The sequence below is a fragment of the Lactuca virosa genome, chromosome 8, assembly GCF_052849685.1.
Source record: "Lactuca virosa cultivar CGN04683 chromosome 8, Lactuca_virosa_CGN04683_v6, whole genome shotgun sequence".
Taxonomy (NCBI): Eukaryota; Viridiplantae; Streptophyta; class Magnoliopsida; order Asterales; family Asteraceae; genus Lactuca; species Lactuca virosa.
The window spans coordinates 79,720,907-79,745,842 of NC_136433.1; the positions used below are offsets into that span (position 1 = coordinate 79,720,907).

General features: G+C 36.5%; 2 protein-coding genes and 1 non-coding gene across 4 annotated transcripts; 1 reads left to right on the top strand and 2 right to left on the bottom strand.

Annotated features, from left to right (window-relative positions):
- Positions 1-450: 450 nt before the first annotated feature.
- LOC145128625 (coenzyme Q biosynthesis Coq4 family protein / ubiquinone biosynthesis Coq4 family protein) lies at positions 451-2,453 on the bottom strand. 2 transcript variants are annotated; one of them, XM_079063442.1, is made up of 3 exons: positions 2,278-2,453; positions 1,390-1,576; positions 451-1,319 (listed from the first exon to the last, which is right to left on the bottom strand). In XM_079063442.1, the coding sequence occupies exons 2-3, from the start codon at positions 1,573-1,575 to the stop codon at positions 825-827; spliced, it is 681 nt and encodes a 226-aa protein (XP_078919568.1). In that variant the 5' UTR covers position 1,576; positions 2,278-2,453; the 3' UTR covers positions 451-824. The 2 variants fall into 2 exon arrangements, with proteins under 2 accessions (XP_078919568.1, XP_078919567.1); XM_079063441.1 differs by having other exon boundaries at positions 1,390-1,595; positions 2,278-2,450.
- A 66-nt stretch (positions 2,454-2,519) lies between these two features.
- TRNAT-CGU (transfer RNA threonine (anticodon CGU)) lies at positions 2,520-2,591 on the top strand. Its single transcript has one exon. It is a non-coding gene; the product is annotated as a tRNA-Thr (tRNA).
- Positions 2,592-4,363: 1,772 nt separating this feature from the next.
- On the bottom strand, positions 4,364-6,466 carry RPK1 (receptor-like protein kinase 1). The gene has a single exon (XM_079066851.1). The coding sequence runs from the start codon at positions 6,285-6,287 to the stop codon at positions 4,542-4,544; it is 1,746 nt and encodes a 581-aa protein (XP_078922977.1). The 5' UTR covers positions 6,288-6,466; the 3' UTR covers positions 4,364-4,541.
- Positions 6,467-24,936: the final 18,470 nt, after the last annotated feature.

Sequence of the window (24,936 nt, forward strand, 5' to 3'; positions counted from 1 at the left end):
ATAACTAATTGTCTAGATGTGAAGAACTTTGAGAAGTATGATGATGCAACCATGGATCACTCGATACATATATCAATTGTAGAGAAATGATAAAGAAACAACTCACTCACTGAAATGAATGAAAGTGTTAAGTGAACCTAAAAAGCCGACTAGTGTTATTGAAATGAATTATTAGAACTTTCCTTAGTGAAAAGTGAAAACCCATAAAACCGACTAGTATCATGAAATTAGTGTGAAGCAGTTTGAGAAGTATAACGACACAATTTGGATTAATTTATAGAAAATGGATTGGACAATATAAATAGTGCTTAAGGAAGGTTTTCTTATAACATATTTCAGTCTTATTTATAATTTAGGGTAAATTTCCATGAAAAAAAATCAAATGTGATTACATGTCAACCTTAAATTGTGGAGGGGCCAACCTTCCAGGTAATAACAAATAAGAGATAATGACATAAATAGATAACAAACTTATATAAAACATTTAAAAAAACCATTAGACTAGAAATGTTCTCAGAATGTAACAAACTTTCATTTTTGTTTCTAAAGACCATTGTAACCCGAAAAACATATTATTATCGGTTATAATGGTATTTTAAAAACAAAAATAAAAGTTTGCGACCTTCGGACAATATTTATTTAGGAAAACAAAATCCATAGACAAAAAAAAAACCCAAATGAGTTATTTTACACAACCCCTTATTTCAACTCTCCCAAATCTCCTAATAAAATCTAGCCGGTCCCGCATCCAACATAGGGCAAGTAAAGCGCAGTCTTTGTCTTTTTACCTGATCCCTGATTTATGGATTCTCACCTCCTTACTGTTAAACAGAATGAGTAGGAGCCGGAATGATACCCCATCTCCTCCTCACATCCTCTAAATCTTCATCAAAATGCTTCTCATAATAAACACACATAAGGTCAGTCGCTTTCATACCTGCCCGAACTGCCCAAGGAAAATAATGATGATAAAACAACACCCGTTGCTTGTCACTAAACCTAGCGGTCCCACCAATAACAGACAAGAAACACATCGGAAGCAACATTTGCTCAAATTCTATGACTTTCAATGCTGACTCACCAATCAAATTTGTTGGAAGGCCAAAAAGGGTGTGCCAAAAATCGTGCACTTCACGTGCACGCATGGCAACATATGCCAGCTCATCAGTTTCCATGAACCTTACAGGTGGCCTATCGTCTGGTGAGAAGTTTCTTGATCCCATGAACTTTGCATATGCTGCCCCAAACGTGTTCTCGGGCAGGTCCCACGCGTGCCCGACATTTTTAGAAATGACACGTGGCCTGTCCAATAGTATTTCCTGGAATATAAAAATAGTTATCATGTTTTTTTTTACAAAATAAAAGATTTACATTTAACAGAAAACATACTCTGCCTTGAGGGTTTGATTTCATTCTTTGAAGAACTCTTTGAAAAGCAGGTTTTCCAGTTGTTTCCCCTAAAGCAGCTATCAAATCGGCTCTTCTTGGATCCACTAATGCACCAACTGCAGACCCAAGGGCAACTGCAGCCTGCTGCCAACCCTTGAGTCTCACTCTGCCAAAACCTTCTGCCATGCTGGATTTGTAATTGTAAGCTGACAGAATTCAACTTTTAAATCATGATAAAAGAAACTCACATTGTAATATTTAAATTGAAAGATGAACTCAATTGTTAAGGCTGAGAAGCTAGAAGTACCAATTATTAAACAGAAATGAGAATTGAGAAGCATTAGATATAGATGCACCAAAATGATTGTTGAAACAAAAGATGGTCAATTTGTCATTTTAACTGATGATAAGCATTAGATGAGAAGATGATAGTTGTCACTTTTCCCTAAACATATTGTAAGGGCTAATTACAAAAGGATGCACCAAGGATTTGTTACAATTCTATGTCTATTATCGGCAACTACATGTAGATGCACCAAATCGAAGAAGTTCTGACTTCCCTTGTTAACTAAAGCCCAATTGAATTGTCAAAGTTAATCATCCACATATACTCAAATACGAGAATCAAATTTGATCATCTGAGTTTTTGTATAAATCATTGTGGAATTTTATCATACAGTTGGTGCTCATAAAATAAACACTAGAAAAAAACTGAAACGAAAACAAATACTAAAACGGCGACAATTAGGGGTTCATTGAAAAACAAAATCCTTTTCTCAACTACACTTCATCTTCACTACCAGCGGAGATGCAACAAGCACATAAGAAACATGCAAAACACAAAAAAGGAGCAGCAATATTAAACGGAGGACCTAGAAAACGCAATACCAGCAGAGAGAAGAAATCGCTGAAAAAGTTCCGGAGAGGAATTGAAGGTGGTTCGAATAGAACAGTTGAATACTCGACCGCTCCTGGGCTTCTCTGCGTTTCTTGAATACTCGACGCTCGATGATTTCTTGATCGATGGCAGCAAATTGAAGAAAGAAAGAGGGAAGAATCGATAAAGCAGGGAATAGATGTACTTTGTCCCTTATAGTTTTATTAACATTTATATGTATTGAATCAATAAAGCCTACGTAGCATAGTGGTAGTGCGTTCCCTTCGTAAGGGAAAGGTCGAGAGTTCGATCCTCTCCGTGGGCTCTGGCATTTTTAATCGATTGTTCAATTACAGTTGTTTAATTTTTGAGTTACAAAATGCCCCCCTGTTTCTTTGAAATTGTTTATGCATGCCCTCTCTATGTTTTTACTATTTAGTGGGTTTTAAAATACATGGTTAATTCATTCAATTTGGTCTCAGTTCCTTTGAACTTCAAAACGAAATCTTGATGTCGGAACCAATTAAAAATTTCGATAATAGCCTTAGAAGTTTAAAAACTTTGAACTCTAAAAGACTTGTTGCATAAATATTAGTTATGACTTATCGCGTTATGGCACGAGGTTCTTTCAAAACGTTTTTTTTTCTCTGATCGGGCCTAAAATAATTGAGTTTTTGTTAACTTTTGTATATTAAATATTAATATAACACTTCTAAAATTTTGATAATATTCAATAGTTATATGGTTTATCTTATTAAATGTATATAAAATAGTCATGCTTTGAAAAACGTCATGGATCGCCAAGCTCGCCATGACTTAACTTTGACTCTACCGCTAAGCTACGTCTCACGTTATTTAAAACATTGGTTATGATTTTGAAATTTAATGAATGATTATATTATAACCTATTTGATTGTTGTTATACTTTAACTTTTTGTTATATGTAAGTAAAAACAATCTTTTTTTTTTAATTCGAATTTCAAAAAATATTTTTAGAATTTTGGATTTGTTTTTTAAATTTTGGACATGTTTTCATGAAATTTCAAAATACATATATTTTACTTTGTCCACAACATTTTACACCAAAATCCAAAATTCGGATCTCAAATGTTTTTTGGTCATAAATATACCTTTAATATGACATTAGGTGGCTTCAAAAATAATATGATTCATCCCAAAATATCTTATTTCAGACATGATAGTCATTTGAATAAATACATAAAAGTGTTAATAACTTATAAGGGTAATAAACTTTACACAATATACACATTTATGACTAATAAACTTGTTTACCTTGTTGACAAAACACTACTATGACCGACAATTGTAGGTTTAGCTTGTTTCCGACGAATTTGATATCCCGAGCGAGTCTTGTGCAAACATGGCTTTCACAACAAGTTCTTTCTAGAATCCAAAACACACAAAAGCAAGGTTTCCATCTTCGATCAACAACTCAATAATACACATTAAATATGGAACACAAGAAAATACACATTAGATTTGGGTTTTAAAATCGATAGCATATTGTTCTTGTTTGAGTCATGAACAATATGAATAACGAGACATATCATGGTTGTGATGTCTTTTTCAGGTATTTAATTAAATTATTCCAACTATATTTGGTTACGTATTGATTTCCCCCCTAATAAATATATTTGGAGTGTTCTTTTGCATTCTTATAATCTGAAGCATAAGTGTTTGGGTTGCTGAAGTTATTGTTGGAATTGTGCCCGATGCATACAAATTTATTGTGTTCTTTCAAGACCCTTGTGGTATGCAATTTTATTAGTCCATATGTTTCTAGGCAACAAATGATTTTTTTTCCCAAAATCAAAACTGTTACATACCATAGGGAAATCATTTGATTGTTGTGGGGAGAAAGCAGCAAAAGCAACAGGAGATAGCACCAAAAATGATGGTTTTAGCTAAACTAGAGAAGTTCTTGAAACGAGCTACATGTGAGTGTCGTACTAGTTATTACGAATCAAAAGTAACACATTTTGGTCTAAGATTTTGGTTGGCAAGTTGCCAAGTTTCATCCCTTCAGAAAAAAAAAAAAAAAAAAAAAAAAAAAAAAAAAAAAAAAAAACATGTACATGTTCCACTCTTGTCCGCAGCGAAACGCCGGAATCCTTCTAATTTATAATAAGACTTGTATTGTACAACTTATACAAGACAAGTCATGATAATGTATAGTTTACAAATACAATTTACAACACAAGTTATAAAATCAAAAAAATCATGTCTACATAAGATTACAAAATTTAAAAAAAAATCAACGGTCAAAATCACGTTGAATATGCCTCAATTTTCTTACAACTTGCCTCATCGTCGGTCTCCCGGAAGGTAATTCCGTCGTGCACATCAACCCCAACTTCAACAAATCCAGCAGCACATTTTCCGGTCCCGCCTCCCACATTCCGGCAGTAAAAACCTCCTCCGCCCGCCCCTCTCGCCGGAGCGTCCTCGCCCAAAACACAATTGTGTACCCATTATCTTCTTTCGCAAACGACGGATCCAAGGCCCGTTTATCTGAAATCAATTCAAGTAACATCACTCCATAGCTGTACACATCCGCCTTATCAGAAACCCTACACGCCAGAGCATATTCCGGCGCCACGTATCCAAATGTCCCGGCAACGCCGGTGGTCACGTGTGTCTCGAACCCCTCAAGAAGACGTGACAACCCAAAATCAGATAAGGAAGCTTTCAAATCCTTATCTAATAAGATATTGCTGGGTTTTACATCTCGATGAAGTATACGAGGATTACAGTCATCGTGTAGGAAAGCTAGAGCTCCGGCGATATCTAATGTGATTTTGTGAACCATTTTCAGACCGATTACATGGTTTCTTTTGTCCCGAATAAGCTCTTCCAGGCTGCCGCCGGGGAGATAGTTGTAAACGAGAAACATTTCCGACGGGCTCGCGTAGTATCCGATTAATGTTATGAGATTTGGATGTCGGATTCGACCTAGGGTTCGGATTTCGGCGTTGAATTGAGGAACCCCTTGGCACATCTCGACGGTGAGACGCTTCACCGCGACGGTGATTCCCGGAGATATCTCCGCTCGGTAAGTCGACCCGAAACCGCCGCTCCCGATGCAATTTCTTGATGTGAAGTTCCCGGTTGCTTCAATGACGTTGTTGAAAGTTAATGGTACCCCTACCTCTCGGAAAATCACGAGGCGTTCGTTCCCGGAACGTGGCGGAGATGGGATGGTGTTGATGCCATCGACTCGGGAACTCCGTCTCCGGTTCCTCATGTAAAAGTAGACAATGATGACAACCAAAAGAATTAGAACAATGAGTGATGCGACTAAAATAAACACCCATTCAAAGGGACTGAATCCTTTTTTGTTCCCGTCATTGCCCCTGGAATCTTGAAGCGCCCGCCGTGGTTGTGGCGGCAACACCGGTAAAACGTCAGGAAGAGGCCCTTGGATTCGGTTTCCAGCGAGATTTAGAACGCTTAAATTCTTACATTCTTCGAATGATTTGTGGATTTTCCCAGATAATCTGTTAAACCCTAAATTAAGAACCTGCAACTTCTTCAAATTGGAGAAATCGACCATGGATAAGTCGCCGGTAATCAAATTCCCTTCAATGTCGATCACTTCAAGACTCTTTAACCCCCAGATTTCATTAGGCAACTCACCGGCGATTCGATTAAATGGAATTGACAAAACCTTAAGTTCCGAGAACTTCCCAATTACATTTGACAATTTCCCACCTAAAAATTTCCCTTTTTTAGGGTCAAAATGGTGATTACTCAAACAAGAACTCGAACGAGCAAAATTACCTCCTGGTATCCTGAGCTCAGAAACCCTACCATGTGAGTTGCACGTGACTCCAAACCAAGAACAGTGATCCGGGGCTGTAGATTTCCAGCTTGAAAGCATGTTGTGAGGATCGAAAATGGCGTTCTTGAGCTCCAAAAGTCGACCCTTGTCTAAAAAGTCAACAACGTTCCCAGAAACCGAATAGAACAACAACAGACAAAACAGAGCAAATAAACCCATCTCTTTTATTTGTTCGAAATCAAAACTTATTGCAGAAATCGATTCACAAAAGCTTTTTCAAGACTTTGGTGTTGGAAAGAACTAGAAAAAAAAAAGGAGTTAATTTTGGGGGGAAATTGGAAATGGAGGAGTGCAAGAAGGTTTCTTCATGGGTTTGTTTGATTTTGCATTTAGTTTGATTTGGTATTCTAATTAGCAATTTGGTTCTGACTGGTGGTGACAGGGCCGCGTGAGGCAGTGGAGCCCGGTGGAATTATGGGCGGATCGTCAAAGTCAAAAGGGTGGTCATCCAGTCAACACACGGCGGTTCTATTGGAAAAATAATAACACGCAACGTATGGAAAACAGTCGACAAGTCGGTGACTGGAGTAGACTTTAGGCATTTTTAAGCCAATCACTTTGCTGACTGGACTGCCAACCTATTAACTTTTATTTACCTTTCAAAAATATCACCTTTTCAAGAAAAAGGTAACTTTTTTTTTTCCACAACTCACGAGTGAACATTTTCTTCAAAAATAATAATTAAAAAATAATTGTAATGTTGAACATTTTCTTCAAAAATAATTAATAAAAATAATAATCGTAATGTTGAACGCCTCAACGATTTGAATCTGGGTTAACTTTATTTTGAAAAAGTTTTATATCAAATGACTAGGTTAAAACCCGTGGAAACCACGGTAAAAAAGAAAAACACTATTTATAATTTAAACCGATAATAAAAAATCAAATATTTATAAAGCAGCTCAACTACAATGATTTAAAACATGAAAATTAATATAGTTACGACTGGAGCCTAATTTTATAATTTTAAATTACTTCTATGAATATGCCAAAATCTCAAATAATATGAGACTTTTAACTTAAGCAATCAGAGGAAAAAAGTTTTTAAAAATTAATCCATTGAAGTAAAACCAACAAAACAATACTACATATATGTATGGTACAATTGCTTGTAACATTAGCATAGAATTAGAAAGTAATATTGTAACATTACCATGCTAACATAAAAAGCACGAAAACAGAAAAACATGTAAAAAGGTGGAACGACATTGGTATATATGAATAATATATTACTGGTAATAGGAAGAAATGGCCTAAAAAGTGTTTTAACATACAACTGATATTCATGCTCTTCATCCTCTGGACTTGAGGAGTCAGGGCCCCCACAGTGGACTTATCACGTAATAAAGTCAGAAATATTGATCCTGTTGGCAATGATTTATGGATTAAAAATCAATTTAATTAATTGTAGTCATGTTAAATACCAAATAGAAAGTGCATGCCAAAAGGGAATGAAAAAAAGGTAAATTACATTTTCACACACATGTGTATAACCGATTTTTATAAATTTGGTCTCAAAAAGTCTATTTTGCAATTTTAGTCCTTATTTGAGGTTCTTGTGACATCATTATACATTGAATTTTATAAAATTTTACATGTTTTGATATCTCAAGTACTACGAGTTCATCAATGCTTGTCCCAGGCCACACATAAAAGCGAAATCAAAGAGAGAAAAAGACCAACTTAGACACAAAAAGTGACAAAAACAACAATGTCATACCTCTGCAGCTCCACGAAATTTAGTTAGTGGATCCACTAACTATATGTACTACAAATATAATACCTGCCAAAACCATGATGCTGTCCCCTAAACAAAATAAAGGTTCAAAAGAAAAAATTAGTAAATGGGTACATACTATACTTCCTTTATCAAAATAGGCCATGTAGTTTATATGTAGTTTATCTCTGGTGCTTGGTGTTTTATAATACAATGCTAAATATGGTTGGATTTTTCAGATTACAATATGCCTTGATAAGAAAAATATAAAGCATATAAATCAAATAGTATAATTATAAAAGTAACTTACTAATGACTTTTAGATCAGGATACCGAGGTCATTGCATTATGAATGGAACACTATCATTGAATAAAATGCACCATGTCTGCTCATGCACACAGCATAAAAAATAATCAATTCATCCAATAAGAAACCTTTAGTTAAACATGTAATAAGATCAAACAGGTGGAACTTCTTCAGTAGACAATAATGGTGTAATAACACATGTAATGTGTTGTAAAATATGACATTGTGGATCTGCACACTGAATCATGAACTATGTTTTCAGTGGACTGCCTCATAGACAATGCCCTTTTCTATCCATAATATCCTCTTTTGGTGTCATCTACTACTATCAAAGACACAATGTCCATCAGTTATTGATTCAATTACCCCTGCATGCAAAAAATTTCAGTCACAACAAAATCATATAAATAGTTGTAGGAACCACTATTAAAAAAACTTACTTGTAAGTGCCATCAATTATCTTCGTTACATCTTCCTTTTGGATAATGTTGATCTTTAATATCTGATAATAGAAACCAAGTTGAATTTCCACATAGTCAATTTCTAATAACTCCTAAATCTAGATACCTCTAAATCCAAACTTCTCAATCAATAACAAAAAAAGACCCACAAAAAGCATAAAATATGGAACAACCCAATGGAAAATCTCCTACAAAGAAACAGAGAAATTATAAGACACATCATCCAAAAAATAAGAAAACATAAATTTTTTACCTCTGGCGGTTTCATGTTTGATATATGTTGGCTCAAAGATTCGCTTGATTAATTTTGGTTGGGGGGGAAAGCTTGAAACATGGTGCTTACCAGAGGATTAGGGTTCATAAATCAGAGAGGATGAAACAACGATGTTCCGCATAGCCCCAGGACTCAGGATAACATCATTTTCCGTTTGGCAGTCCAATCCAAAGTCAAAATCAAACATTACCCTAAATAATAAAAAATTGGGAAACAATTTACCTGATTGAGATGGTATAGTGACGAAATTTGAGGAATCGATTATCTATTTCTATCCTTTTGAGGTTGGATTCGTTTCTAATGCGTCGTTCCCGACTACTTTTAGTCTTCAGCGTGAGATTTCTAGAGAAGAAGATTGTGGAAATCGATGGGAATTTTGGAGTTGATTTAGTGAGATTACCTTCGTTATTTATGTCGATCTCTTGCTGATAAATCGAAAAATCTAGGAAATTAGGGAGCACAATCCTCGCAAAAGAAGTTGGAAAAGGTTGAATAGTAAACTCAAATAAGAAATGGGGACCAACAAATTCGAGTGGATTTGGTGAGACTGTGAAATCGAACTGTTAAACCAAAACTACCAAATTCAGAGAATGAGATGAAGAAATTGAACCTGTGAAACAAAATAAAAAATCTTTATCGAGGTGCTGGTAGTGGATCTAGGTTACAGAGAACAAAAAATCTTTATAGAGGTGGTGGTTGTGGGTCGAGGTAGGCTAAATCAATATGGGTGATTTGGTAATCAAGACGAAAATCTCGCTAATTTGGCTGATTTTAAGGGATTGAAATTAAACTAAAATTGGTTTCAAATTGTTTACAGGAAATCGTAGCACGTAAGAATAGAAGGCAGAAGGGTATTTTAGGACGTTCATTAAGAAACTTTTAGGCGGGAAAAAAATGTGTATAGGGCCTTAGAAGTTGCCACGTGGCAACAAATGGTTTCTTTTATTAGAGTAGGGATTATCGTTATTTTATAGTGGGTTAATGACATAGAAAGGTAACGTAGTTTAGGGTCTGTACATATTAAGGTAACAATGTTTTTTTCGTATACATTTGCCAATTGAACTTGTTTGACCTGTACATATTAAGGTAATATGACCGATAATCGTAGGTTTTTGCTGATTTGGCATATTACGTGGCATATTCACCCTCTAGTCATCTTTTATTTAACCCAACGATACATTGTTATAATTTTTACCTTAGGAAAAGATTGGTGCCCTAAAATGTTGACGGCTTCTTCAGCATTCTCCCCCTCACCTCTAAGGCTTGGATTCACCCCTTGCTACTGTGACCTTCCATCTCGAATCCGCACATCAAGGACGGAAAACAACCCTGGAAGAAAGTTTATGATATGCTCGGTATGCCATTTTTTTGATTTTTAGATTTTGGTTCATATTTGTTGTTGTATTGGTTATTTCACTCCTTGATCCTCTTGTTTATGTTATTGGTTTATGTAGAAAGCAGAAGAAAGGCGTGGTTTTTGGGAATGGGTAGAACCTGATGAAACACTTGAAGTTATGCAACGTGACATTTTGAGCCTTAGAAAAGAGCCGGAAGAAGTAAAGAATAAACAATTTACTGTTAAGTGTTTGTTGGTTGTTTTCATTGTGATGTGTTTATTTAGTCTTTTGAAGTAGTAATTGTAATCATCAAGAAGTAGATTAATGCTAAGGTTGTGTTGGTTGTAATCTTTTAGATGGTGAAATGGTATTTCTAATCTTTTGAAGTTGTATTAAGATGTAATGTACTTTGTAACACTTATTTTTTATATGAATGGGATCTGATTTGTTATATTATTTTGATATGAAACAGATTTCACATAAACAAATTTCAAAGTAGGATGCTAAAGTAGAATCAAAGTAGGATGATAAAATATAAATTGTTTTGACCAATTTACCCTTGGATTTGCAGTTTTGGTAAAACAAATTTCATAGAAACAGATTTCAAAGTAGGATGCACATTAGTAGAAACAGTTGTACTACAAAATACCCTTAACACATTAATCAACATAACCTTGAAGCAGGTTATGACCAAAATACCCCTTAACTAGTATCATAGTAGCATTACATCATTCTAGTAGTAAGGTAGCATAGTTACATTACAAAAGACTTAAGGTTTGTTACTGGCTTGTGTTAGACAAAAGATACTAGTAGTAAACAAGCACATCATTCTAAAGTAACTGGCTTGTTTTGACTGCAACCAATCCCTCCTTTGGGGACAACATTCTTACTTAGACCAATCTCGGTTATACGTTTTGAAACTTTCCTCTTTCGCACATACATCTTTCCAATTCTTGAAGCTCTGGAAGCTTGAACAGGAGCTTCAACAGGAGCTTGAACAGGAGCTTCAACATGTCCACTTCCACTTCCACTTGTACTTCCCTTCCACTTGTAATTCCCCTTCCTGTGAAAACAAACTAGTATTAGTTTCCAATTATATAGAAGTACACTAAATAAATTCATTTTTACCTTTTCCTGGACAACTTGATTTCTTGTGTCCAATGCATTTGCAAGTACTACACTTTTGCAACCCTTTTGCACGTGAGATTGTATGCGTCTTTTTACCATTACCTTCTAATTCTGACTTATGTTTTGTTCGTTTAACTTTTGGTTTGCCTGGTAGTCTTCTTTTTTTGGAGGTAAAGGCTTCTGATAAATTGTTTTCGGCCACATTGGACTAGCATTTAAAGGGTGGACATTGTAAGTGTAGCTTGAAAGGAAACTTTGTTTGCTAAAACAAGGTGCCACATACGACTCTGCATTATGATTCAGGTATGCAATTGCTGCCAAGCCATGCAAGCATGGGATACCTCTCAACTGCCAACTTCTACATTCACATACCCTTCCCAATCCACCTATAACTCACAATTGCTCCAAGTTTGAATGACCTGGAGCAATTGTGTTCATCTTTCAGTGACTTAATTTGAAAAGAATGTTCGTCCTTCATCCAAGTGGCCCAGAGTCTAAATGGACATTTATGTGTTGTACCTTTGCTACATTTAGCTAACAAACTGTTCTTATCACTTTTTTCATACCATAAACTGTATCCATGTCTAACAGCATAATTACTCAGTAAACATTTAAGCTCATCGGGATCAGAAAACTTCATACCTAGTATAGGAACCATCTTCTTCTAATTTTGGTTTGGATCATGGACGGGATACATTGGTTTCACATCAACTTCTTCGCCTGTTGCATCTGTTTCGGAACCATCTTCTGATTTCTTGTTAGGACAAAGGGCATTAAGAAATGAATCATCAAGTGGTTTCTTACTTGACACCACCTCATCCTCTTCATGGTCAGGTAAAATCGCGTCCGAAAATGTAGAATCATCAACTTCGTCTTCATCCTCTACAACCGAATCATATTGATCAGGATTCTCCTCCTCGATCCAATCGAAAATGGGTTCATTGTACTGATCAATGTACACATTAATTCTTTTTTCTTGGCTTCCATTACCAACCTCAAGGAACTCTCTGTAATCTCCTTCATTCTGAATTACTCCTAACCCTTCACTCAACCTTTCATGTGGAAGACAGTAGTAAACATCATTGCAATTGATCTTCTTTGTGAGCTTTTCAAGGAATGTAATGAAATCTGAAAATACCATAGCGTTGAAGTCGATATCTCGCACAGATGCGATGTCTGGATCGAAATATACAAAGGGGTTGGGGGAAAAACACCATTATAGTGGACATCCACGATGAGGGATAATCCCTTCCTCATTACAGTCGAAGAAACAGAAAGTGATTTCAATTGCAAAGGTTCGACATTGAGAACGAAGAGAAAGGGGAACGATGGAACGAAGGAATGAAAGTTGTGGGTTTTTTTGTTTATGAGCCCTAATTCGAATTACCATTCATATAATGTGTCAAAAATGCCAAGTAATTTCATTTAATGCCACGTAATACAACATAATGCCACGTAATATGCCAAGTTAGCAAAAACTACGACCATCGGTCATATTACCTTAAAATGTACAGGTCAAACAAGTTCAATTGGCAAATGTATACGAAAAAAACATTGTTACCTTGATGTGTACAGAACCTAAACTACGTTACATTTCTATGTCATTAACCATTTATATTGTGTTCGATAAGGCTGGTTAGTATGGAACAAACTGCACATCACAGATTCACCGCGCAAGACAATCTTGTCGCACCTTTGGTTTGTGACCATTTCTCAATAGATATTTTTTTCTTTATTATAAATGCACATTTATACTTCATATTTCAAACCAAAAAACAAATACAAAACACTTATATTCTTTATATTTATGTTTCAATTGGGTTTTTTGTTATTTATGCATTTTTTAGTATGCATTTTTTAATTAATGAAATAGTTTCATTTTTTTTTCTAAAGTGAAATCGACTAAAATAGTTCAATACATATCGATTGAAGGCAAACGGGCAACAAGCTGCGCCGCTAGCCCTTTATGGATGACAAAACCAATTCTTTTGAAAACAATTAAATTTTATTTAATTAAAGAAAAAAGTGTGGTGAGTTGCGGTACCATTTCCTATTAGTTTTGTAGGGTGAGTGAAAATGACGTTGTGCTGACGTGGTAAAATGAGGTATCACACCCATCAGTCTAAGGATAGACCAAACCGTTTAGGAAGAGCTTTGGGTTGGGCTTGGTATTGTCAGTACCGCCCAGATCACCGTTCCGGCAAGCTCAGTACTACCAAAATCAAACCCGTAGCAGCTTGGAAAACCTGGTGCTCCCCTCTTAAAGTAAATAGTTATAAGATTTAGAATAAATTAATGAAATTGTATCTGTGGTTTGGTCAAAATTATACGTTTAATACCTATTTTTTTCACTTGAATATCCTCTTCTTTCGTTTTTGGTATGCCCCCGTATCAGTCACCCGTATACCATCTCCGTTAGTGAGCTTCACAGGCCTTGCATGCAAGGGGTATTATAATCATTTTGATTTTAAACCCTCCTAAAATGGTCTTATCCTTTGTTGTTGTTTCTCTTTTTTTGTAATCCATTTTTTTTCTTCTCTCCACTCGCTTTCATTCTTCCTCTTTGCAACATTATGATAAGAAACCTCGATGGAAAGGATATGTAATTGTGATCAACCACTGTAATCTGAATCTTGTGACAACCGTCAAATTTCGGTCAAGTCAAAGTCAAAGAAAGTCAACAAGTCAAACCGGTCAACTCCATTAACCCTTGTATGTTAGGGTTTACGTTGTACAATTCGCTATTTTAATGAGAAAACATCATTTGGAAAATTCATGTGTTTGATTTTCCTTAGCCTTAACAGTGCTAAACAACGAACCAAAGCGATAAAACACTATTGCACAATTATCGGGGGCTGTGTAAGACTCTTAAACATGGCTTAACGGGGTTTACAAATATGACAATTGTAAAAATTTCATCATATTTACTATTTACTATTTACTATTTACTATTTACTACCTACTATTTACTATTTACGTTTTAAAAATTACTATTATTAGCCAATTAGTATTAACCATCTTCTAGAAACATTTGTCATGATTACATCATGAATATGTCATATACACTAACTAGTTATATGGAGAATGTCAACATTTAACACTTATTATTAAAGAATTATATATGAATAGTAATTCTTACTAGTATAAATACAAGGCTTAAGTCACTCATTTTCTACACCATTCTCTCTCAATTTCAAGACTTCCAAGGTTAATCATCAAGCTTTCTTCCACTCTTGGTTCTCGATTCGTCAAGGCATCTTCTAAGTGTTTTTGAGTTGAACACTTCTCTTCTCCAACATCCATCCTCTAAGAACACATAAGGTGAGTTCATACCCCTACATTTACATGTTTTTCTTAAGTTTTAAGGGGGGAATACAAGTAAAATCATCAAGAACACAATTAAACTTTTTCTATCAGATTACATCAGAAAAGATGAACTTCGATCACAGACTGTTTTGGTCAACTTAAATATTTTAGTTTTCAAAACTGTTCCAGGTGCAAGTAGTTCAAACTCTTAGCTTTAAAATGGCTACTTGCACATCTCCATATGATTTTTCTACAATTTATGGTGATTTTTACAAAACTGCCTATCATTTCAGAGGCAAACCCGGACCAGTCTGTGATTATGAACATTTTCACCTCTATTAGAGATCACTAAAAATCATGATAAAATTTACGAACAAACTAGACTCATATTCCAAACTCTCAGAATTTGCGGATTTGGATTTAGAGCTTTGATGATTTTTCTATAAATTTTCTAAGAACAGTAACAGAAACTGTATTCAACGAAAAGTTGCTGTCAATTTCATTTCACCTTGTAACATGTTGAGCAAGGTGTATATCTTTATGTGATTATATGTTATTGCAATATATGACATTTTATCTTAATATTTAGACACACATCAGTTTACAAATGGATTTGGACATATAAAATATAAAGAATAACAAGTGATTATAATCAAAGTACAACCGATACATTCAAACATTTAATAAACTATTTTGAATATAGTTTGCATACATTACTACGTACTACCCTTGGTTGATAAACTATAATAGGTATAGTTTATGATACATTACATAACACATACATTTAAAAAGGGTACATTTATACAAAGGATATTTTCATTAAGCAAGGTACGGCCATACGGTACCAAGTTTTCATAACACGTAATTCCGTTAATGACTTTGTGAGACATTTACTTCAAATTACCATTAAGTCATGTATTGTAACCAGAGTCTCCTTGAGGGAGAGCGTGATAGTTGTGTATAGATCTATATTGGGTTTGACAAACCCACACCTAAACTGCATGCAACAGTTAGACCGATAGGTCTGGGGTGACAAATGTCATAACATTTCCGACGCCTGAAGAACGTCGTTTTAGGCAACCTTGGTCATAGTATGGTTATAATAAACTCACATAAAGTATTAATAAACATTGGAATTTACGGGAACTTCATTAAAATTTAACGAGTTTATGTCGATTTAAACTTACATTATTTATTATAAGTAAGAAAAGTTACTTATACATTTCGGTCTTTGGATTTAAGACTACATATACATTTTAAGGAAAATATTGGATTTTTCTAAAACAAATACTACTTTTACAAACGAAAGGCTTTTAATAATACCAAACAAAAGCTTATGAACTCACCAACCTTTGTGTTGACACTTTTTCAAACAACTTGTATTCTTAGGAAATCATTAAACAGGTAACCAAGTGCTTTTGAGGATGAGACGCTAAGGCGTCTACTATTTCATATTTTGTCAACATATTGTAATTGATTCGTAAACATGTAATTCATACAATGATGTAACTTTTTCAATTATATATATGTTGGTTGTGTTTGCTTGAATTACTATTACAATTGTTGTTATGATACTATACATGAAGTCCTCCACCCCCGGACGTTTCCGCCATCCTTGGTTTGGGGGTGTGACAGATTGGTATCAGAGCACAATTTATAGTAAATTAAGTATATCAAACCACATAAGATATACAAACTATAAACACAATTGGGACTAATAGTCTCTGATTTGTGCATTTTTCAAATAAATATACTCTTAGAAAATAAATGATTTTCTTGATTAAAGTATACATACATACATTACATGCTCGCATGGTATCATAACTAGCGAAAACATAAAGCAAAAGAAGAAGAGTTGAACATTTTGAGTATGCCTTAGTATATGTGGATTAAATCTGGGAAGGATATAGCCTGATCAACTATATCTGTCCGGGAATTTACTTGCATATACCGGGGGATGGTCAGGATGGACAACAAATCTAACAAACCTAATAACACACTACAAAAGGATACTTTAAGAACTCAAAACTAAACATTTACAAATACTATAGGAGTATTTTGTGTTACTATAATAAATTATCTGAGAATTAAATAGGTCTTTATTTATAGATCAATAGCTGCTAAGTGGATGCGCTAAGGTCATATGTAACTAAGATGTTATAGACTTAGAATTTATGTATCTTTGTTTCACTTCCTGTCCTTGTTTGGTTGTGGTCTTGGAGTTAGGGTCATCTATTCGAAGGACTATTATATCTTAATCACATATGACTGGTATGCACTTTGCAACTAATTTAGTAACCGATAAAGATCATTTTAAAATATAATATATTAATTATGTCCCGACTAAATTAGTATATGTAAAACTTTTACAAACAGTCATATACTTGGAAACAAGGAGACTCAAATAAAATATTTTATACTTTCATTTTACCTCATAACCCAATGTATTGGGTCAATTAAAAGTATAAAATCGTATGTATCGTAAACATACCGGAAAACAACGTAATAATATACTTTATGTATAAAAGATTTCTTTTCCTATAAATATACTTTTACTAAAAGTACATTGGTTTACGACTTACGATAGAACCATGCCGCCAAGAAGAAGACCAAGACCTTCCGACAACATAGCAACACCTCCTCCGCCGCTGCCTCCACAGTTTGATCCTGCGATGTTCCAGGCTGCAGTAACAGCAGCCGTAGCGGCTGCAATATCGCAGATAGGGACAAACGGAGCTGGTGGTTCTGGATCGGGTGCTACAAACTCTAACCATGGAGACAGTACGTGGCGTATAAGAGAGTGTTGCTACAAAGACTTCACCAATGGCAAACCCGACAACTTCAATGGGAGCGGGGGAGTCATCACTTTAATGCAATGGTTTGAAAAGACTGAAGTAGTCTTTCAAGTGTGCTCTTGCCCCGAAGCGAGCAAAGTTAAGTTCGCAGCCTTCACTTTCACCGGCCGGGCCCTTACTTGGTGGAACTGTCGGATTAATTCACTTACTCTCGAAGTGGCTAGCTCCATAACCTGGGCAGAACTAAAAACGTTGATGATGAAGGAGTACTGCCCGAGAGGTGAGATTCAAAAGCTGGAACAAGAACTTTGGAACCTCAGGATGACGGGCTCCGACCTTGAAACCTACACCACCCGATTCAATGAATTGGCTCTCCTCTGCCCAATAATGGTTACTCCGGAGAAGAAAAAGGTGGAGCGATACCATTGGGGACTGTCTCCCCAAGTGCAAAGTAGTGTCCTGGCTTCAAGGCCAACTACTTTTGACAGTGCCAGAGAGCTGGCACAACAACTTGTTGACCACCGAGTCGGTCATAATACTACAACCACCACCACTGATCAATCAAAAGGGGGAAACAACAAAAGGAAGTTCTGGAACCAAAAGAAGAGCCAACCAGCACAGGACCCCGCTAAGAAGCAACAAACTGTTGCTGTCCATGCTGCCACTAATGTTGCCACTACTGCTACCACTCCAGCACCACCGAAGCCATATGCTGGAACCCTACCTAAGTGCAACAAGTGCAACTTTCACCACAATGGTGCTTGTAGGGAGATGCACTGTAACAACTGCGACAGGAAGGGGCACACTGCTCGTTTCTGTAAAGCGCCGGCTCGACCAATCAACCAAGTCGCCAGTACGGGGGCAACCCGAACCTGCTACAACTGTGGAGACGCCGGTCACTTCAAAAGAAACTGCCCCAAAGCACAAGCCCCTAATGCTGGTGGAGTAGGAAGAGTCCTGGCAATAGGACATGGGGAAGCAGTCGAGGATCCCACGGTGGTTACCGGTACGTTTCTCCTCAATAACTCTTATGCATGCGTACTATTCGGTAGTGGAGCGGAGAGGAGTTTCGTGAGCCACCAATATAAACAATTACTTGAACAAAATCCTCAATCACTAAAGGATACTTATGTAGTAGAAATGGCAAATGGGAAAGTAGAACGCACTAGCGATATATACTCAGAGTGTACTCTCACTCTAGACCACCATACATTTAAAATTGACCTGATGCCGGTCACCATAAAAAGCTTCGACGTAATCATCGGGATGGATTGGTTAGTTCCTCACCGTGCCGACATTCTATGTTACGAAAGGGCCGTTCGCCTCAATCTACCAAATGACGAAACCCTTCTCATCTATGGTGACAAACCTAGTGCGAATTTACAAATCATCTCATGCATCAAAGCCCAAAAGTATCTCCGGAAGGAGTACCACGCCTTCTTGGCCCACGTAGTAGACAAGAAACAAGACGTGAAAGACATCAAAGACATCCCCGAAGTGTGTAACTTCCCGGATGTGTTCCCAGAAGATCTTCCTGGTGTACCACTCGCACGACAAGTCGATTTCAGAATTGACTTAATACCCGGAGCTACCCCCGTAGCCAGAGCTCCATACCGCCTCACACCAACAGAAATGCAAGAGTTGTCCAGTCAGTTGAACGAGCTTTTGAGCAAAGGGTTCATCAGACCAAGCTTCTCACCTTGGGGAGCACCAGTCCTTTTTGTAAAGAAGAAGGACGGATCCTTTCGCATGTGCATCGACTATCGGGAACTAAACAAACTTACCATCAAGAACCGATATCCTCTACCCCGAATCGACGACCTTTTCGACCAACTCCAAGGAGCAAATTTCTTCTCAAAGATCGACCTAAGGTCAGGTTACCATCAGCTACGAGTTCAAGAAGAAGATATTCCCAAAACTGCATTCAGAACTCGCTATGGGCACTACGAGTTTGTGGTGATGTCCTTCGGTTTAACAAACGCACCTGCGGTATTCATGGACCTAATGAATAGAGTGTGTCGACCCTACCTAGACAAGTTTGTAATCGTATTCATCGATGATATCTTGATCTACTCGCGAAGCGAAGAAGAGCATCGCCTACATCTACGCCAAGTGCTAGAGACACTAAGAGCGGAGAAGCTTTATGCTAAGTTCTCTAAGTGTGAATTCTGGATTAGAGAAGTGGATTTCCTTGGCCATGTGGTAAGTGAGAAAGGCATACATGTGGATCCCTCCAAGATCAAGGCAATCGAGAATTGGTCAGCACCCAAGACGCCAACCGAAATTCGACAATTCCTTGGGCTTGCTGGCTACTACCGAAGATTTATACAAAACTTCTCCAAGATTGCGAAACCACTCACCACCTTGACGCAGAAAGGTGTGATATTCAAGTGGGAAAATAAACAAGAAACTGCTTTCCAAACGTTAAAACAAGCCCTATGCAGCGCACCGATCTTGTCTCTCCCAGAGGGAACCGAAGACTTCGTAGTGTACTGTGATGCTTCGAATCAAGGCCTCGGATGTGTGCTCATGCAGAGAGGGAAGGTTATCGCGTATGCATCAAGACAGCTTAAGACGCACGAGGTTAATTATACTACCCACGACCTGGAATTAGGAGCAGTAGTATTCGCTTTGAAGATCTGGAGACACTACCTCTACGGCACGAAATGCACTATCTTCACTGATCACAAAAGTCTTCAGCATATCCTCAATCAGAAAGAGCTCAACATGCGACAGAGGAGATGGGTAGAGTTGCTGAATGACTACGAGTGCGAAATTCGTTATCATCCGGGCAAGGCCAATGTAGTGGCCGATGCTCTAAGCAGGAAGGAGTACTCGGGCCACCGAGTAAAATCCTTAACAATGACAATCCATTCCCACCTGACCATACAAATCAAGGAAGCTCAACTGGAAGCTTTGAAACCAGAAAAGGTGGCAGGAGAGACATTAAGGGGAATGGATAAAAACTTAGAAGTCAAGGATGATGGAGCACGTTATATCATGAACCGGATTTGGACACCGAAGTTCGGTGGACTCCGAGACGTCGTCATGAATGAAGCACACAAGACTCGATACTCCATCCATCCCGGGTCGGATAAGATGTATCTGGACCTCAAGAAATTATACTGGTGGCCGAACATGAAAGCTGAGATTGCTACCTATGTGAGCAAGTGTCTGACTTGCGCCAAGGTCAAAATCGAATACCAAAAACCATCCGGGCTATTACAACAGCCGGATATACCTGAGTGGAAGTGGGAACGAATAACCATGGACTTCATAACCAAGCTGCCTAAGACATCGGGCGGGCTTGACACCATATGGGTAATCGTAGACAGATTGACCAAATCAGCACACTTCCTACCGATAAAAGAAACCGACAAGATGGAGAAACTGACTAGAACGTACATCAAAGAGATTGTACGACTCCATGGTGTGCCGATATCCATTATCTCCGATAGAGATAGTAGATTTACCTCACGGTTTTGGCAGTCTCTACAAAAATCATTGGGAACTAGGCTTGACATGAGTACGGCCTACCACCCACAAACCGACGGACAGAGCGAACGAACCATTCAAACGTTGGAAGACATGTTAAGAGCTTGTGTGATAGACTTCGGTAAAGCATGGGATACCCATCTACCGCTTATCGAATTCTCCTACAATAACAGCTATCATACTAGCATCAAAGTCGCTCCATTCGAAGCTCTTTACGGTCGCAAATGCAGATCACCCCTGTGTTGGGCTGAGGTGGGGGATTCACAGCTAGCTAGAGGGCAAGTCTCTAATAGCACCCTCACTGGCCCTGAAATCATAAGGGAAACCACAGAAAAGATCGTTCAAATTCGAGAAAGACTGAAAGCGTCTCGCGATCGGCAAAAGAGTTACGCAGACAAACGACGCAAACCCTTGGAATTCCAGGTGGGTGATCGTGTACTACTAAAAGTTTCCCCTTGGAAAGGAATGATACGATTCGGCAAACGCGGGAAACTAAATCCAAGGTACATCGGGCCATTCGAAATCCTTGCTAGGATTGGGCCAGTAGCATACAAACTTCGATTACCTCAGGAACTCGACAAAGTACATCCCACATTTCACGTGTCGAACCTAAAGAAGTGTTTGTCTGATGAGACACTCGTAATACCACTCGACAAAATCGAAGTTAACGAAAATCTCCACTTCGTGGAGGAACCAGTAGAAATCATGGATCGAGAGATCAAAAGAACAAAGCAAAGTCGTATTCCCATTGTGAAGGTCCGCTGGAACGCTAAACGAGGACCCGAATTCACCTGGGAACGCGAGGATCAAATGAAACAAAAGTATCCACATCTCTTCCCAAACACTTGAAATCCCAGTCAAAATGAAAATTTCGGGACGAAATTCCTTCTAACGGGGGGATGATGTGACAACCGTCAAATTTCGGTCAAGTCAAAGTCAAACAAAGTCAACAAGTCAAACCGGTCAACTCCATTAACCCTTGTATGTTAGGGTTTACGTTGTACAATTCGCTATTTTAATGAGAAAACATCATTTGGAAAATTCATGTGTTTGATTTTCCTTAGCCTTAACAGTGCTAAACAACGAACCAAAGCGATAAAACACTATTGCACAATTATCGGGGGCTGTGTAAGACTCTTAAACATGGCTTAACGGGGTTTACAAATATGACAATTGTAAAAATTTCATCATATTTACTATTTACTATTTACTATTTACTATTTACTACCTACTATTTACTATTTACGTTTTAAAAATTACTATTATTAGCCAATTAGTATTAACCATCTTCTAGAAACATTTGTCATGATTACATCATGAATATGTCATATACACTAACTAGTTATATGGAGAATGTCAACATTTAACACTTATTATTAAAGAATTATATATGAATAGTAATTCTTACTAGTATAAATACAAGGCTTAAGTCACTCATTTTCTACACCATTCTCTCTCAATTTCAAGACTTCCAAGGTTAATCATCAAGCTTTCTTCCACTCTTGGTTCTCGATTCGTCAAGGCATCTTCTAAGTGTTTTTGAGTTGAACACTTCTCTTCTCCAACATCCATCCTCTAAGAACACATAAGGTGAGTTCATACCCCTACATTTACATGTTTTTCTTAAGTTTTAAGGGGGGAATACAAGTAAAATCATCAAAAACACAATTAAACTTTTTCTATCAGATTACATCAGAAAAGATGAACTTCGATCACAGACTGTTTTGGTCAACTTAAATATTTTAGTTTTCAAAACTGTTCCAGGTGCAAGTAGTTCAAACTCTTAGCTTTAAAATGGCTACTTGCACATCTCCATATGATTTTTCTACAATTTATGGTGATTTTTACAAAACTGCCTATCATTTCAGAGGCAAACCCGGACCAGTCTGTGATTATGAACATTTTCACCTCTATTAGAGATCACTAAAAATCATGATAAAATTTACGAACAAACTAGACTCATATTCCAAACTCTCAGAATTTGCGGATTTGGATTTAGAGCTTTGATGATTTTTCTATAAATTTTCTAAGAACAGTAACAGAAACTGTATTCAACGAAAAGTTGCTGTCAATTTCATTTCACCTTGTAACATGTTGAGCAAGGTGTATATCTTTATGTGATTATATGTTATTGCAATATATGACATTTTATCTTAATATTTAGACACACATCAGTTTACAAATGGATTTGGACATATAAAATATAAAGAATAACAAGTGATTATAATCAAAGTACAACCGATACATTCAAACATTTAATAAACTATTTTGAATATAGTTTGCATACATTACTACGTACTACCCTTGGTTGATAAACTATAATAGGTATAGTTTATGATACATTACATAACACATACATTTAAAAAGGGTACATTTATACAAAGGATATTTTCATTAAGCAAGGTACGGCCATACGGTACCAAGTTTTCATAACACGTAATTCCGTTAATGACTTTGTGAGACATTTACTTCAAATTACCATTAAGTCATGTATTGTAACCAGAGTCTCCTTGAGGGAGAGCGTGATAGTTGTGTATAGATCTATATTGGGTTTGACAAACCCACACCTAAACTGCATGCAACAGTTAGACCGATAGGTCTGGGGTGACAAATGTCATAACATTTCCGACGCCTGAAGAACGTCGTTTTAGGCAACCTTGGTCATAGTATGGTTATAATAAACTCACATAAAGTATTAATAAACATTGGAATTTACGGGAACTTCATTAAAATTTAACGAGTTTATGTCGATTTAAACTTACATTATTTATTATAAGTAAGAAAAGTTACTTATACATTTCGGTCTTTGGATTTAAGACTACATATACATTTTAAGGAAAATATTGGATTTTTCTAAAACAAATACTACTTTTACAAACGAAAGGCTTTTAATAATACCAAACAAAAGCTTATGAACTCACCAATCTTTGTGTTGACACTTTTTCAAACAACTTGTATTCTCAGGAAATCATTAAACAGGTAACCAAGTGCTTTTGAGGATGAGACGCTAAGGCGTCTACTATTTCATATTTTGTCAACATATTGTAATTGATTCGTAAACATGTAATTCATACAATGATGTAACTTTTTCAATTATATATATGTTGGTTGTGTTTGCTTGAATTACTATTACAATTGTTGTTATGATACTATACATGAAGTCCTCCACCCCCGGACGTTTCCGCCATCCTTGGTTTGGGGGTGTGACAGATTGGTATCAGAGCACAATTTATAGTAAATTAAGTATATCAAACCACATAAGATATACAAACTATAAACACAATTGGGACTAATAGTCTCTGATTTGTGCATTTTTCAAATAAATATACTCTTAGAAAATAAATGATTTTCTTGATTAAAGTATACATACATACATTACATGCTCGCATGGTATCATAACTAGCGAAAACATAAAGCAAAAGAAGAAGAGTTGAACATTTTGAGTATGCCTTAGTATATGTGGATTAAATCTGGGAAGGATATAGCCTGATCAACTATATCTGTCCGGGAATTTACTTGCATATACCGGGGGATGGTCAGGATGGACAACAAATCTAACAAACCTAATAACACACTACAAAAGGATACTTTAAGAACTCAAAACTAAACATTTACAAATACTATAGGAGTATTTTGTGTTACTATAATAAATTATCTGAGAATTAAATAGGTCTTTATTTATAGATCAATAGCTGCTAAGTGGATGCGCTAAGGTCATATGTAACTAAGATGCTATAGACTTAGAATTTATGTATCTTTGTTTCACTTCCTGTCCTTGTTTGGTTGTGGTCTTGGAGTTAGGGTCATCTATTCGAAGGACTATTATATCTTAATCACATATGACTGGTATGCACTTTGCAACTAATTTAGTAACCGATAAAGATCATTTTAAAATATAATATATTAATTATGTCCCGACTAAATTAGTATATGTAAAACTTTTACAAACAGTCATATACTTGGAAACAAGGAGACTCAAATAAAATAT

Excerpts from the sequence above, each read along its gene's own strand:
- RPK1 (XM_079066851.1), bottom strand. The coding sequence starts at position 6,287 with ATGGGTTTATTTGCTCTGTTTTGTCTGTTGTTGTTCTATTCGGTTTCT.
- LOC145128625 (XM_079063442.1), bottom strand. The coding sequence starts at position 1,575 with ATGGCAGAAGGTTTTGGCAGAGTGAGACTCAAGGGTTGGCAGCAGGCT. Across the intron at positions 1,320-1,389 it reads AATCAAACCCTCAAGGCAGA|GAAATACTATTGGACAGGCC; the intron begins GTATGTTTTCTG and ends TTTATATTCCAG.